At 38.8% G+C, this 16,682-nt stretch overlaps 2 protein-coding genes across 5 annotated transcripts; both read left to right on the top strand.

Moving 5' to 3' along the window:
• The first annotated feature begins 477 nt into the window (after nucleotides 1-477).
• Nucleotides 478-12,299, top strand: LOC108679703 (laccase-10-like). Of its 3 annotated transcripts, none has more exons than XM_047882493.1 (14): nucleotides 478-859; nucleotides 1,547-1,634; nucleotides 2,452-2,572; nucleotides 3,074-3,278; nucleotides 3,728-3,837; nucleotides 4,182-4,292; nucleotides 4,890-4,953; nucleotides 5,588-5,734; nucleotides 7,250-7,314; nucleotides 7,476-7,607; nucleotides 8,277-8,457; nucleotides 8,622-8,837; nucleotides 9,336-9,575; nucleotides 9,766-12,299. In XM_047882493.1, the coding sequence occupies exons 1-14, from the start codon at nucleotides 742-744 to the stop codon at nucleotides 9,888-9,890; spliced, it is 1,923 nt and encodes a 640-aa protein (XP_047738449.1). In that variant the 5' UTR covers nucleotides 478-741; the 3' UTR covers nucleotides 9,891-12,299. The 3 variants fall into 3 exon arrangements, with proteins under 3 accessions (XP_047738449.1, XP_047738448.1, XP_018023905.1); XM_047882492.1 differs by lacking the exon at nucleotides 7,250-7,314 and adding an exon at nucleotides 7,089-7,153 and having other exon boundaries at nucleotides 479-859; XM_018168416.2 differs by lacking the exon at nucleotides 7,250-7,314 and having other exon boundaries at nucleotides 479-859; nucleotides 7,411-7,607.
• Nucleotides 12,300-13,325: 1,026 nt separating this feature from the next.
• On the top strand, nucleotides 13,326-15,586 carry LOC108679610. 2 transcript variants are annotated; one of them, XM_018168276.2, is made up of 2 exons: nucleotides 13,326-13,463; nucleotides 14,150-15,586. In XM_018168276.2, exons 1-2 carry the CDS (start codon nucleotides 13,376-13,378, stop codon nucleotides 14,800-14,802), a joined length of 741 nt encoding a protein of 246 aa, XP_018023765.1. In that variant the 5' UTR covers nucleotides 13,326-13,375; the 3' UTR covers nucleotides 14,803-15,586. The 2 variants fall into 2 exon arrangements, with proteins under 2 accessions (XP_018023765.1, XP_018023757.1); XM_018168268.2 differs by having other exon boundaries at nucleotides 14,147-15,586.
• Nucleotides 15,587-16,682: the final 1,096 nt, after the last annotated feature.

Here is a 16,682-nt window from a genome sequence, read left to right as displayed (position 1 = left end):
TTCAGATCGATTGGACAGGTAGAAGTGTGTTAAATATCGATTATAAGATTTGTAGCAGACAGACAGACAGACAGACAGACANCAGACAGACAGACAGACAGATAGAAGTGTGTTAAATATCGATTATAAGATTTGTAGCAGACAGACAGACAGACAGACAGACAGACAGACAGACAGACAGACAGACAGACAAACAAACAAGAAGTGAAGTTAAAGAGAAGTCTTGTAGAAGGGCATCAGTTTTCCTCCTCTCTCCGGTTTTACGAAATACATTATTACGATGCCAATTAATATGTACAAAATGTTATAATTTTTCCATTCCAAAAGGATGTTCTGCCTCATTGCCTCTGATAATAAATTTCGACAAAAAAAAAAACAAATATTTTTTCACTTTATATCTTTTTCTCTCATTGATTATATTATTATGTGCTTATACACATCGCTCGCATGAGTTTACTTATAGAGTCCTGGCCTTTATTTAAGTATGAATAATGTGCATGAGCTATTCCAAGTTGATCACGGAACGAATCTCGCTGTTTGATGCCTTATATCATCTTCAGACCGATTGAAATTGATTGTTCTCTGCAATAAATGAAAAAAGCGTTGTTTCATTTCCAATTAACTCCAAGCCAAATTCATCTTTGTTTCCAGGAACTAAACTTAGCCATATTTGTTAACAATATTTGAGCATTTGTCTGCGTAAGGCGTGTTGTTGGTCCTAGCTAGCAGCCCGGTGTAGGCATGACGGGACGTCGTGATGTGGCCGGGGTTGTGGCGGGCGGTCTGGCGGTGTTGGTGCTGGCGTCCACACTCGCCACGCTCTTCTCGGTGGTCCTCCCCAGCAGCGTCGTGTCTCCTGGTGAGTTATATGCTGCCTAGGAGATCGATTTTATAGTCCGGGATTAATTTTATAGTCCGGGATTAATTTTATAGTCCGGGATTAATTTTATAGTCCGGGATTAATTTTATAGTACGGGATTAATTATATACTCCGGGATTAATTTTATTGTCCGAGATTAATTTTATAGTCCGGGGTTAATTTTATAGTCCGGGATTAGTTTTATAGCCCGGGGGTAATTTATAGTCCGGGATTAATTTTATAGTCTGGGATTAATTTTATAGTCCGGGATTAATTTTATAGTCCGGGATTAATTTTATAGTCCGGGATTAATTTTATAGTTCGGGATTAATTTTATAGTCCGGGATCAATTTTATATTCCGGGATTAATTTTATATTCTGGGATTAATTTTATAGTCCGGGATTAATTTTATAGTCCGGGAGTAATTTTACAGTTCGGGATTAATTTTACAGTCCGGGATTTAAAGTGTCAGCAATTCACTGAATATTGTTTCCATTTATGCCATGGGATACTGAAATACTCCTACTACGAAAGTTCGTTAGTCTATTTTTCTTGTGATTTAGTAATGAAATTTAATTATGACTCTTGTAACAAGAAATATACATACAAGTGCATTAACATGTACTTCACTGACAGGTAATTTAATCCAGACTTATGGTCATGCTTTTGTTCACGAAAAATTTCAGGCACGAGCTGCATGCGCAAGTGCGAGGAACGCGATTCCAGAATCTGCAGCTTCACCTTTGCTGTTCATAATTACCAGACACTCTCCCGGTCAGTGCTTCTTCATTTCTATGAATTATAGCTGTATTTATCCGTTAACTATGGCTCTACTCAGGAAGTTTGGTGTTTCATTTACTGAAATCGGCGTGGTACAAATATTCGTTCATTTCATCGAAGTCATTAGGACATGTAGATCAACGAGAAAATGAGCGTCACTCTATACATGCTCCCTGCATGAAGATTTACCTTAAAGTATCGAGTAAGCTTATTCGCGTCGTATTCAGTGAATCAAAAGAAGGTAAAAATTAATTTAGCGCACTCATTGTCATCAAAATCATCATCACAAGTTACGGTGCTTACAAGCTAACACAATTCCAAGTGAGACATTTTTTGTACGAAGTTCGTGTTGGCGTCGGACCACATCAAACAAAATAAATAACGAAAGCTTTACGTGTATAGACTGTAGACAAGGCATAGCTCATTTTTGGTGTTGAAAGTGGAACTTTTATGATCAGCAATTGTTTATTATGTGCAATTATGACGCCATTTCTGTGGATGCCTCAACACCATGAGCTGATTGTTAATTAGGCAGAACGCAATAGTGGCTCCCAAAACGAGTACTTTTATTATTGTCACTATATAGATTGCTCGAATTACAGATTTACCAGGGATTTATAAGCAAAAAATGTGCAGCAAAAGTTTATCTCATCTTCTACAAAGATATTGTAAATTTCGTGACATATTCTTTGTGCATAAATACCGTATATCCTACAAATTCGTGAATGCTTTCATCAATTTTGTGAAAATTTGCAATCCGAGAAATATTGAAGCCGCAGCTGACAAAATCCATTTTGCATGATGTCCACAGAGCTTGTGCTGAGTGCCCGAGCAACAGAACACAGTGTGGACAACCACACTGCGTTCCTGCTAATGGCGTCCGAAGACTCATCACTGTAGTGAACCACCAGCTCCCTGGTCCTGGTATCCACGTGAGTATAATTGTAGAGGCGGGGTGAAATCTGCCAAGCCTGCAGGGCAGCTGGGCACCTAACCTAACCTAACCTAACCGTAAGAATACTTGCAGTATCACAAGGAATTTAGAAGCAAAGAAAACACCAAGCAAATTCACCATATCGATATTGAAGTATGAAATCGATATGGTGAATTTGCTTGGTGTTTTTCTTTGCTTTTAAATTCCTTGTGAACTTGCGATATAAGCAGACTGATAATATAAGTACCTGCAGTATGAGCAGCTGCCGTAAGTGAGGTCTGACAACCGTATTTGGAGAGGCCAATTGTGTCATGTATTGATCGACAATTTTATTGGACGTGCATCATATGTGAATCATATTCACGGGACTGTAGGTTTGTTAGAAAGTTATGGATTGAATGAAAAATGAAATATTAATAAAAGAGAAGTTAGGAAATTTAATAACTGTTCCAGTGAAATCATTCTCTCTTATGCTGACTTGGGTTTGTCCGAACCTTAGGTGTGCGAGGGCGACGAGATAAGAGTGGAGGTTGTTAACGAGTTGCCGTCTGAGGGCGTGTCTCTGCACTGGCATGGGCTGAACCCTTCCCCTTACATGGACGGCGTGCCCGGCGTGACCCAACATCATGTCGCCCCCCACCAGAAGTTCGAGTACTCAATCACTGCCGACCGCCCCGGCACTCATTTCTGGCACTCGCTGTCCGGTAAGTGGTGGTGACACGAGTAACGATGCCACTCATTTCTGGCGCTCACTGTCCGGTAAGTCGTGGTGACACGAGTAACGATGCCACTCATTTCTGGCACTCGCTGTCCGGTAAGTCGGGACGGCATGAGTAACAATGCCGCTCATTCTTTCGTACGCATAGCAATTGTGGTGCATGACTCAGGTTAATATATCTGTTGTATTAGTGCTTATAGTAAATTTCTTTGAACAGTGAGTCTAACTGGCTATGTGCCCAGAAATTGAATGTTTTTTCCGATGGGTTTTGGACGTATACGCTCGGAGGAATACAGTTACATGAGTATCAACGTTTTCTGAGCATTATCGTGGAAACTAAAGAAAAATATTGCTTCTCAAATCGAAAATCCGTTGAATTTGATGAGGTATTTTCGTCCCTGCGTATCTGTTAAGAATGACAGGACTTTGGTGCAGGTTTCCAGTCTGGCGACGGAGTGTTCGGGCCGCTGGTGGTGCGGCGACCACGATCTTTGGAGCCTCACGTCGAACTTTACGACCATGACTTGCCGGAACACGTCATCATGGTACGACCCTAACCTCGTATAGCACGAACACTGAGAGTTCTGTCTCAAGCTTGTGAAATTGCCTAAGAATTTCTTCGTTCAACTTCGGTTGTAGAAACTAGGCAAAGTATATCTTATAACCTAACTCAAAATTTCATTCATTTAATGAAATATGTTGAGAAATTCATTTGACCCAATTTTCTTCTTCTAACATTTTTTGCGAGTCAAAAATTTCAACGTAATACATCACAAAATTATGCTCCTCATATGTTCCACTCTCTACCTCATAGTCATGGCATTCTTCTTGATACAGAGCACTTGTGTATTATTCATGAATGGTTTACAAGGTACTTGTGTACATGTAGGTGCACGACTGGATGCTTCTACCAACCCTGGAGAAGTTCACCCTGCACCATCACAGCGGGGCCGACCACTACCCTGACGACCTACTGGTCAATGGTAGAGGAAGATTTGAGGTATGGAGGCTCAGGTAGCTTATCATCCTTCAGTAGATAAGAAATGAACATTTTACACATGTATTATGTTTCGGGTTATTTTACAGAAGTTATTTTTCTCCAATATTTCATTAAATGCAGCAATATAGATTTATGCGGCAGTACGCATAGGTAGAAGAATTGAAATGAGGTTGTCAGGGATTACAATAGGGTTCGTTAAATTTATCATTTCCGTTTTGATTCACCACCGATGACTTCGCAAATGAATGTTTACTTATTTGTCATTGCTATGTGATCCACCACAGAGCTCGGCTCCGAATTTAGGACGTGATTAGGAATTAGTGGACAAGGGCTTGAAAGACACACGGTTTATAGTTTTGTAATTTGTTTTCTTGCATTTGTGTTTCTCTTATTATTATGGTTCTTTATTTATCAGTTCTTATTCATCCTTTGTTTGCGATCATTGGCCAAGTGTTTGGGGTTAGAATGCTTATTTATTGAATAGTCCCCAACAAGGTAAATATGAAATTTCATGGTTCGAATAAATTTTTCAAGCTACATTACATTACAGCATTATTACTGCACCTTTATGTTACTTTTCTGTCATTCCCGTTACAGAAAGATGGAAAAAGTACACCCGACTCACGCAAGGCATCTTATGCAGAATTTCACTTGAAAAAAGGCAAGCTTGAACTATCATTTTGCATAAATTTTAGTGATGTGTTGAGTTATATTTCTTCGTTTGAAACTGACGGTTAATTAAATAAAACCACATACCGTTGATAACAAAATTTTTAGGAAATTATTGGTTGAAATTTTACACAAAATATTATTCCCCGCGTATCGAATATCAATGTTTGAATAGCTCAAGACAATTAGAGTGAGATTGCTTCATAATAACAGCGAACTTTCAATGTTGCTGTACGTTACATCATTACGTTATCGACGTTGGTGCTTATGACCGTCCTAATAACATCCTCGACGTTGGTGCGTATGGCCGTCCTAATAACATCCCTGACGTTGGTGCTTATGACCGTCCTAATAACATCCCAGACGTTGGTGCGTATGGCCGTCCTAATAACATCCCAGACGTTGGTGCTTATGACCGTCCTAATAACATCCCAGACGTTGGTGCTTATGACCGTCCTAATAACATTACCGACGTTGGTGCTTATGACCGTCCTATAACATCACCGACGTTGGTGCTTATGACCGTCCTAATAACCTCACCGACGTTGGTGCTTATGACCGTCCTAATAACATCCCCGACGTTGGTGCTTATGACCGTATCAATAACATCGTTCGTGTGCGTGTAGGTGAACGCTACAGACTTCGTGTGGTCAGCGCGGCGTTCATGAACTGCCCCATCGCGTTCAGCATCGCCCGCCACCGGCTGCTGGTGATCGCTTCCGACGGTCAGGACATCGCGCCCTACAACGCCTCCAGCGTCCTGCTCTTCCCAGGTACTGTTGCTCACAACGCTGCAAATATTCACTAATATTTATAACATTAATTTGTTGCTGATTTACAATTAATTATAAGGCGAAATCTTAAAAAAACTTGACTGCAAGATAAGTAAATACACTTGGCTGCGAGATTCAAGTTACGAGTAAGTTCTTATAAGGAGACATTACAACGCATAGAGATCTTGCTTTTCCCAGATAGCGTGTTTCTCACAGCGTAACACATATTACTGAACATTTGTGACAATATATAGTTTGATGATTTGCAATTAATTAGTAGTGGAAATTGCATCATGAAATATTTTTAAACCTAGATGACATGATAGAAATTGGGAGTAATTTTTTTTACGCACCACTGAGAATTTCTAAGCTGAGGTCTTCACGCCCAAATTCCGGCGCGTAGACTACACGTGATTCACTTTTCAGTGCAAATAGCAAACGAATTTTTTGGTTTAGCTTCTATATATCTTTTAAATTATTATAACAATGTATTTTCAGGATTTGCAGCACCTAAAGTAACTCCTCTAAAATATGGGCCTTGGCAGAGCAAATGTTTTACTGGGCGTATTACTATAGTCTTAAACTGAACACAAGCAATATCTGCTTGTGATCACGATCAAACGATAGGAGACTAAAATATATGAGCAATCACAAATTTTATCGCCTCATGAGTTAATATGCTGCTTCATCTGTCACATCCGCTCATTAGCACTTTAAATGCATGGAATTCCATCCTTATTAAAAGAATCCTATCGGAATTTATTCAATAATATGTTAAATTCTGAATGTACGTTGACTTCGTGTAAATTTCTATAATGTATTCAAGTTGCGATATTCTTTTAAATAAAATATCATCGAATTCGTGCAAGACAGGTGCAAAATACACTCAATGCAGCCACTAATGCGAGATAAAATTACAGTGTATTTTGTAAACAGAGAACGAAGAAAACGCAATTTCATTTGTTGTCTTTCCTACTGTACTTATAAGTTTTTATTCCAGTAGTGATAGCAGAGCAGCATTTCTATTTCCGCTTCTTCCCTCAATCTTATTTGATGTGAATAATTCTGATTCATAATAAAATATCCTGATACTCTGTGTTTATCCTATTAAGTTGGAATTTAATCAGTATAATTAATTAACTACTTTATTTAATTATACATTTTAATTAATTAAACTTGTCAATATCATTATAAGTGCAACAGGGTTAAGAATATTACCTCGAAATAAAATAGTAATTATTAGATTTTCGGTAAATAGGCACAAATCTGCAAAGAATTAGTCGTGTGATGTTACCAAAATTTGAAACATTCATGTACACGACGGTAAGAAATAAACATACGAATTTAGTATTAGGCGAGCGTTGGGACGTGGTGGTGCACGCAGACCAGCCACTCGCCAGCTACTGGATGGAACTGAAGGGCTCGCTGGATAGTCGTGTGATGTTACCAAAATTTGAAATATTCTTGTACACGACGATAAGGAATGAAGAAATAAACATACGACTTTTGCTTTAGGCGAGCGTTGGGACGTGGTGGTGCACGCTGACCAGCCACTCGCCAGCTACTGGATGGAACTGAAGGGATCGCTGGATAGTCGTGTGATGTTATCAAAATTTGAAATATTCTTGTACACGACGATAAGGAATAAAGAAATAAACATACGGCTTTTGCATTAGGCGAGCGTTGGGACGTGGTGGTGCACGCGGACCAGCCACTCGCCAGCTACTGGATGGAACTGAAGGGCTCGCTGGACTGCAGCGACCTGACGCAACGCGCCGTCGTGCGCTACTACGGCCGCGACGCGCGCGATCTCAGCCCCGACGACCGCGCCGAAGAGCCTGTGTCGGACATCTACTTACATGGCGGCGGCAAGGTAGGAAGTTTTGTTGCTTGAATTTTTGATCTGTTGACTTTTGAACAGAAGTTAGGGCAGAAAAAAGTTTTGTTGCTTGAGTTTTTGATCTGTTGACATTTGAACAGAAGTCAGAACAAAACCAAAGTTTTGTTGCTTAAATTTTTGATCTGTTGACTTTTGAAGAGAAGTTGGAGCAGAACCAAAGTTCTGTTGCTTGAATTTTTGATCTATTGACTTTTGAAGAGAAGTTAGAGCAGAACCAAAGTTCTGTCGCTTGACTTCTTGATCTGTTGACTGTTGAAGAGAAGTTAGAACAGATTCAGAGCTATGTTGCTTGAATTCTTGATGTGCTTAGACTCGTTTTTGTTTATTATCAAGATAATTATTGGCGTGTTACCCTGCGATGATATGACGTGATACCCTCCCTGATATGAAACTATTACGTTTTCAGACAAGGTTGATAAATTGATTACAAAAAGGGAATTGAAAAGTTTTTAAATTTGAATAAGGAGAAGATTTCTTACTAAATTGGTCCAAAATCGTTACCTTATTCCTTTTCTTAAAATTATCTTCTGAATGCTCCAGAAAAGCATTTTTTACGTGCATATGCCTAGCCATATTTTTCAGAAGCCATAGACAATTGGTGAAATATTAATTAATGATCACACGGCGTTACTATGCGTGCAGCAAGTGAACCCACTGAGCGGCGTATGTTCGGGCTCCAACACGTGCCTCACAGACCTGCAGTCACTGTCTCCTCTGCCTCACCACCTCGCAGACGTGGCCACCACACACTACCTTAACTTCAACCTACGATACCTCGACAACCCTAACTATTATCACCCTCTTCTTTACTCTATTCAAGACGGTGAGAACTATCAATACCTTCTGCGATGAATATATTCTATATACTTTTTGTATCAAAGTCAAAATAATTCACTATTGATCCTAAACCACTGTTTAACATACATTTTCCTTAATTTGAACTAAGCCTTGATCAAAGATAGCTTCAACAATCGTTTTTTTTCACAGAAAACGAAGCGACTCGAGTGCCGTCACCCCAAATCAACAACTTAACCTTCCGAGCTCCACCGTTCCCTCTGCTTCTCACGCCAGCGCAGCCCTCACAGGAGTCTCTGTGTAACACGCAGGCTTCACCCACTCACTGCCACAGAGATCTGTGTCAGTGTCTGCACGTCATCGACGTACCTCTGCTACAAGTCGTCGACATCGTCCTTATAGATGCTGGTTCGTTCATTGCTGATTGACGTGCAGAGTGGAGAACTGTGCCAGCCTGTCCTTAAATACAATGTAAATTTTAGAAATGCTTTTAGTTTATTCACTTAGTATAATAAATTTAATATAGCGGTTTCAGCGTTGATTGGGTCATTAGGCCTGGCGGTAATTCGTAACATCGCAGAACATTCACAGTTTGTTGCGGTCTCGAACACTCTACTCACTGGTCCAATTCTACTGTGCTTAACCGCCCAGCCTTCTTGCCGATTCTGACCAGAAACTTTCGCACAGAGCTGGGATCGCATCCTTAGTATCCTTGTAGCACGCACCTCTGCTTAAATCCTGATGTTCTAAATTGTAACAACTTGGCCACTGTTCTAAATTTGTTCCCTCAGAATTCTAAGTGGGGTCTTCGCAAGAATATGATTTTCTTGCTTGAGAGCTGGTCGGTATTTAGTTTTATAAACCTTCCTATTATTCAGTCATGTGTGATGTCTTATTAAATTTCAGGAGGCGTGAGCAATCACGGCCAGAGCGTGCACATGCATGGCAACGCCTTCAGGGTAGTAGGGATGGGCGCGCTGCCTCCTTCGTCCTCCTCAGAATCAGACTCTGTCCTGAGGTCGCAAGTTATTGCATTAGACGAACAAGGGCTTCTGCCGCGCAATCTTGACACTCCCCTTGAGAAGGATACCGTGATGGTGCCTAGAGGGGGCTACACAATCATAAGATTCCGCGCCGACAACCCAGGTGATACTTAACAGAATTATTATGCCTTTTAGAAATATCCCGTTTCTTAATTTGTGATCATATACGTAAAGTATTGATTGTTTGCGAAGCACGGCTCACGCTACACCCAGATGAGGTATGCTCCAATAAACATAGGATAAGTGTTAATTAAAATTTACAAGAGAATTATTCATGGTTGTATTTTTTCCAGGTTATTGGTTATTGCAGTCACAGATCCTCTTCCACCACACCGCTGGAATGTCGGTCGTTTTGAAAGTCGGCGAACGGTCGGACTTTCCTGCGCCACCTTCCAACCTTCCACGATGTCCATCGTAGACTAGCACGCTTTTATTCATAGTTTTCTGTGTATTATTATTTTACTAATTTTCTTATTACAACTGAAAACTCGAAGAGAGCTCGTACAGCCCATAGTGCTGATAGTTAAGAAGGCTGTCAACATTCGGTAGCATGTATGATATTTTTTGGCATATGTCTAGGATTCCTTCTAGAAGCACTGCGATATTAAAAGTCATCTGTGTGATTTTTTCTTCTATTTGAAATTATTTACAGGTCAGGAAGATATTCCTGATATCTTACCGTGCTTTTAATACAAAAATAAGTGATCTCAACGAGGCGCAAGATAGGTTCATTTATTATTGCATATTTATTCTGCAAATAGAATTACCAGAGGAAATTAAAAGCTTTCCTTAAGTTATATTTTCGAAAAGTAGTGAAAGTCGTGCGTGCAGTTCATTGAATAGCTTCGTCTAAAGTCCTTGATCATGTAGCGCCAAAGAGGACGACAGGAATGGTTAAAAAAGTGTCCAAAATATCAGCTCGGTCTGAAACTTTTGAGACCTGACAGCCATTGATAAAGTTTGCAGCATTACTCACGAGGGGTCAAAAGTGGAAGTTGTTTTAATTTTGCTAGGGGTTCTTACTGGCTCAGTATACATTCAATCTGTTTAAGATTGAATATCTCAATTTTTTTAATTAAATGTAATATCTCAAAATTCTATCTGTTGGTACCTGTAGGTCCCAGAGTGTGGCAGTTTATAAGTATCAATTCAGAAGGTAAAGTGCGTGCAATACTTGGAAAACAATTAAGGTATGGAATTTCCTTGAGCGTGCAAATTTGACCAATGAAACTCTTGATTTGTTATTTGTTTGCTGTAGTCTTGATTGAATAGATAACACACCTATTAAAGCGTCGTCCATTTAGCAGGTTTTCAGCTTCACTTCCCGAAAATTGTACCTGTTGAGTTTGTAACTATAAATGTTTGCACTAGAATTTTTTTTTTTTTGCGTGGAAACTGTGCTGTGTGATTTTTTCTTAAACCTTAACCTTTTTCATTCTGAGTGCTTGTAGTCAGTTGACCATTCCTTATATTTATAAGGCGAGAAAAATTATATGTAAATAATAGATCACTGCCAAACCTCGTTAAAAAATACTCCTAAACTCGATGAGGTTGAATGTGATGCTCACCGAGCGATCTCCCATGATGGCATTTGTTCTTAGCAGAAGTTTAGTCACAATTTTAGGAATTAATTCATTGCTTTTTAAGTCTCCACGTAACCTGATTTTAATTATTTCTAAGTGGACATCGTTCCTATTTGGTAGAGAAGAATTCGTTATGCGGTTAGTTTTGTAACATGTGTTAACGTATTGTGTTCTCCCATGCTCATGTCTATTGCTGCATTAATTTTTTTCGAGAAATTAATTCTTCTGATCACATTTTTTGTATTGTGCAATTGATATTTTGCTAGAGTAAGAAGAACAATGTTTCGTTGGCAGCTTGAAGTAAATTAAAAAAAATTATTGAATATGATTATGAATCTTAATTCTCATATTTCAATTAAACTACCGAAGTGTCCAGGTGTCAATTGGGAGAAGCAATTTTTTACACTGGCGATTAAATAAAAAATTTACAATCTCATTATAGTAGCCATATTTTTTGCACTTCGAATTAAGCTGTTTGTTCTTTTTCCGCTTCCATTACGTGAAAAACTGTTTATGTTTGCTCCCGGGAAGTAACATAAGTTAAATGTAAAGTTGGGCATTATTGGCCTCCAAAACGCACCCGTAACTTTTCTAGCATTTTAATCCAAACAAAAAAAAAAGACATAAGAACGAATTCAGCATTATATAAATTGATCATTAGCTGGAGACTTCTATTGCTTGGTGCCATCTCGACTGGTGCAGTAGATTGCTTCTTGGAAGAGCTATGATTTGGGAAAAATTTTTGCTGGTTGTGGAAAAACGAAGGAATGCCTGTTCTATGTCATTGAACGCGCGATATCTTGTTGATTATAGAATCTATGATCTTCCCGGGAGTAAATATTAATGTGATATGTAAATATATATCCGAGTTTGAGGTTAGTGAAAGCTAGTAAAGGGAAATTAACTCATTTTAGATTAGTATTTCTATTGTTGATCAGAACAACGAACATTAATTCATGATTTTATGTCTTCGAGAACTGTTTGTGGCCACTGTTTAGTATTAAATTTTTAACCCTTGACCAATGAACGAGTTTTAAAGGTATTGGTGGCCTTACCTCCAAGTTTGTTGTTCAAATAACAGAGACATTCTGATTGTGGTTAGCTTTTTTCGAGAAAGAGTAACGACAATTTTGATGCTTGATATTGCTGGAAGATTACCCGAATTATTTTAACAACGACACTAAAGGCTTTCTTGTTTTGTGTTCAATCTTTCTATCACTTGTCATAAATGATTTTTCGTTGCGTCTAATAATTGATTACCCCACGAAAATTGAAAATTGAAGCGTCGGAAATTGATCTTGCGTTAGAGTACTGCAACCTTAACCATTTTTAATTGAGACAAACTTTTCTACCTTTGCTGTTGTTTAAAAACTTTTTTTCAGGGCCCTATATAGGACGCGTCACAGATTATTATAGCGGTTTCAGGGAATAGGCTGAATGCCTATGCCTAGGCAATGGAAGAATAGTTAGAAGTTCATGGGCAAAATAAGCATTCAGTACGACATAATGATAACATTTTGTGGTCCTGTAAATAAACAAATAACTCAAACAAGAATATAATGTTAGAAAATCTAAAAATATTAGAGAGGTTATCTTAATCACAAAAAATTGTTCACAAAGAATACTATAAATTGAATAGACTTTAATATATTTGGAGTGAAGGTAGTGAGCATGGACATGGGATAAAGCTACAGTGGTAGCTAATTCTGAAGACACTCCCTCCGCATTGATGAGTAACGGCTAGAGAAGTGAGGCGGTCCAATGAAACTGAACGCATGTCGTTTTATCGTGCTGCCGGTCATTGAACCGCTTCACAGTTATGTTAAATCAGGTGCGTTAATTCAGAAAAAGCCTCAGACTGACGGAAGGTGAATGATAATTTAATAACTTATTATGTCGGTTTAGCCCCTGTATTCAAGCAAGCAGAATCATATCAGAATTGACTGCGATTATGCTTGCTAAAATTCAACGGGCTAAAAATTCATCGAGTTACTTTATTAGTCGAAGTTCATTTTTATTTATCACTATCGTCATTTTCGCGGTGAAATATGTCACTGGAGCTCGCATAGCAGACAAGGGATGGAATCATACAAATTCATCAATAATCATTAAAATTAATTATACGGGTCAATAAAATAGAATAGAAAAAAATATTAGTCATAGTTCCTTTTATTGGTCGTACGGTTGTCAGTAAGGGGAGTACTAATCATAGATCTGCAGAGGGTATACGTCGAAGGCAGCACCCCTCACTTCCCTCTCGCTGATGACACGTGACGTCGTCAGATAGTTGGGCAGCGGTAGAGGGTGAACACACGTCGTCATGAGGCTCGGCGTGAGCAAGTTCAAGTTGTTGTGTTGCTTTTTGTGGAGTGTGTTGAGCCTGTGTTCACCGAGGCTTGTTTCTGCAGGTGATTTTAATATTCTGATATTAGTAGCAATAGATCATCGGTATGAATTTTGTTTGCAGAATAAATTAAATTAATGAAAAATTAACCATTTTCGACCTTAATATGCAGAAGGTTATTGCTTGTAACATTTTTTTCCTTAAAGTACAATAGTTTAGCTAGATAATTTTTCACAAATTGAGTTTTATATTGTTCACATGCTAGTATTGCTGAAGCAATTACGTGCTGTAATACAAGCCAGAACTTGAAGCGCATCGGCCAAAAACGAGTTGCGGTCAACTCTTTGGCTATCAAAAACGTAAAATGAATTTGTTGCTATCCAATCTATAAAATTGGAGGTGGGCAAAATAGAAGAATTTGCAATAGTAACACATTATTGTACCTCGTAATAAATTCACATAAAATGCTCCGTGGATGTATTTGTTGTTTCGTCGTGATGAATAAAGTTGACAAGTTTACATTTGCTGAGGTTGTTCAGAAAATAATTTCAAGGCTGCAGGTTACGTAAGATTTCAGGGAAAATAAACTGGTTAATTTTTTATGACATTTAGTATATATATTCTCTCGGTTTCGCCTAAGTCTTTGAGATGAATCACAGACTCGAGTTTATGCTAGTTTTATTATTTATGTTAACTTCCTATTGTTTCTCGCCCGACAATGATTCTTTCGTTTTTATTCGCCGGCAGAAGCCAGTGGTCATGCAGGAGACGATAGCAGACCACGAGAAAATTCAGTGCGGTTTCTTGCGCCTCAACATCAGTGGAACACCAATGAGGCCTTCGATGTGGCAGTGTCCCCAATTGAGCAAAACCCACGCGACGATCACGACGTTAAATGCATTGCAGTAGACTACGGAGTCATCAAAGCTCCCGATAAGAAAAGCAAAATTTATCGGCGAACGAAGAGGAAAGTTATTTCGCGAGGCGGGTATTACTTACTTTCGAGTAAATCAGGTGGATCCCCGTGGTTGAACCCCAGCTCAGGGGGCTCGGGGACATTCCAGCGAAATTCCCGAGGTGCATGGAGCGGCCGTGGTGGCATGGGACGCGGGTACGGCGATCGTAACCGTGGACGTCAAGGTGGCCGTCGAGGAGGGGGCGACGACGAAGGCCGTGGGAGAAACGGTCGTAAAAAAATCACCCAAAATCTCAAGATGGAGATCGGCCAATACGCGCAGCAGAAGGGGGTAAAGGCGGCCGCTGAGCAATACGAAGGACGCGTAGGCAGGAAATTGAAGGAAAGAATTGTAGAAAAATTTGCACGGAGGTACAGAATACGCCAGGAACAAAGGTCCAAAAGAGGAAAAGATGGCAAGAAGCGATTGAAAGGCGAAAGGAATTAAATACTGGGTAGTGCGGTCCAGATATTCCTTCTGTGAAGGGTGGAAGACAGGAACATATTCATGAACGAACACCACTCTTGCTGCGAAAATTCATGTGGCGAATGTTTGCTGAAAATTGGCACAATGTTCTGCATGGAACAAAAAAACATATAGTGTGTCAAAGCATATTCAAGTAAATTCTAACAATATTAGTGCAAAATATCTTCATCAAGTGCATATTTGGACCCACAGTTCGGGCATTTCAGAAGAATTGGTGAATTAATAGAAACTAAAAAGAAAAAATATCAAATTCAACGCATTTTTAATTTTATTCAAGATTTTGTCGAAGTGTGACCGACGAAAATACAACATGGATCGTTTAAGATAGAGTATAGACTATTCCCGGAACAGAGATAATGCGGGCCGCTTCAGTATACACTGATGAAACATTTTGACATGAAATGCCGAATTTGTAATTAATGCTTCGAATATTATTTGTAGGGTAATATTATAAGTAAGTCTTAATGTTCAAATGTTTTATGTAAATGCTACGACTTGGCGTTGACATGTTCCTGAAGATCTTATTCTAAAATAGGTGATATCAACGGTTGGTATTCAAGTTAATCCCAGAGTGCACGTTGCAGCAGGCAACAAATATTTATGACGATGTTATATAACTACTTCATTACCCTTCAATATAATAAGAAGAATCTATGTTAGGTTGAGAAGTACATCGTTTTCTTGAACGTTGCTGTTCCGTCATTTCTAAATCCGTTTTTGAATAAATCATACTTTGAGAAAACAAACTGTTTTAATACTTTTATTTCAATATTAAATATTTTCTAATGCTTCATATTTATTTTTAGTTTCATCAGCAAATTTCACATTTTTTATGATTTTAAATTGATCCAAGTTATTTTTGGTTATGTCATATAAATAAAATAGATGTAATGCGTCAGTAGCGTTGCATAGTCTAAATTCAAGCGTCAAATCCTTACTCAACTTAATCTACTAAATATATTACCCAATTATGCTTTCAGGAGTGAAAGTACAGAATTGAACAATAATTTTTCACTGCATTTATCTGAATTACAGCTAAACTTTCCATCTGATGTCAAAGCAAGCGATATATCATATATATTCGTCAGAGACTGGCTCACTTCAGAGAAGCATGTATCGCCAGGAAGCTCTCACTTGATCGCGTCCTATAGCTGACTCTCTGTCCAGTTAGCTCTCCCACAGGATATATGAAACTTTCCTTCTAACACTTCAATACGGTAATTGTTGTAGATATTCTACGAAGTGTACCGCCATGAACAGTGCGGCGTGTTACTTGGTCGCAATGTTTAACAGCACAGTTTTAAAGAGTGGATGACGCTTTAATTAGAGCTTATCAATGAACCAACGCAGGCGGTCGTGCAATTTAAATTATGAAATAATTTCTTATTCTAAGAATTTTAAGTTTTAATTGCAGACATACGCACACAATTATGCAGATATATGTAAATTTATGCAGAAGCGTAAATATTTAATCCCGTGATTGTATGTATTTATATTAAACTAACTCATAACAGTTGTGAGAAAATTTTTTAGCGTTGTTTTCGTACTATTGACTGCGTTAAGATTATTGGCTAGGTTACGTATGTCAACATCACCTTAGGCTCTGCTCCTAAAAAACATCATCTCCAGTAAATGACTTTATTTAACGATCCGACTATTGCATGGCTATTAGCCTACTACATACTCATATAAACGGGTTGTTGTAGTGGCCGAATCGTCGTCGAATACAGGCCGATTTCATCCTTCGCCAGCGCATTGCAAGCAAGATAAACATCTAGCGCATATCTGCAACCACAACACTGTACAGTGGCACCAACGAAAGCGGGCAACGGACAGGAAGT

Source organism: Hyalella azteca, unplaced genomic scaffold (genome assembly GCF_000764305.2).
Source record: "Hyalella azteca isolate HAZT.00-mixed unplaced genomic scaffold, Hazt_2.0.2 contig10602, whole genome shotgun sequence".
In the NCBI taxonomy this organism is placed as follows: domain Eukaryota; kingdom Metazoa; phylum Arthropoda; class Malacostraca; order Amphipoda; family Hyalellidae; genus Hyalella; species Hyalella azteca.
Note: the sequence above shows the minus strand (reverse complement) of the source record. Positions and strands in the feature narration are given on the sequence as shown.

Coding starts and splice junctions, on each gene's coding strand:
- LOC108679703 (XM_047882493.1), top strand. CDS start 742: ATGACGGGACGTCGTGATGTGGCCGGGGTTGTGGCGGGCGGTCTGGCG. Junction 7,608..8,276: donor ACTTACATGGCGGCGGCAAG/GTAGGAAGTTTT, acceptor CTATGCGTGCAG/CAAGTGAACCCACTGAGCGG. Junction 9,576..9,765: donor ATTCCGCGCCGACAACCCAG/GTGATACTTAAC, acceptor TATTTTTTCCAG/GTTATTGGTTATTGCAGTCA.
- LOC108679610 (XM_018168268.2), top strand. CDS start 13,376: ATGAGGCTCGGCGTGAGCAAGTTCAAGTTGTTGTGTTGCTTTTTGTGG. Junction 13,464..14,146: donor ACCGAGGCTTGTTTCTGCAG/GTGATTTTAATA, acceptor ATTCGCCGGCAG/AAGCCAGTGGTCATGCAGGA.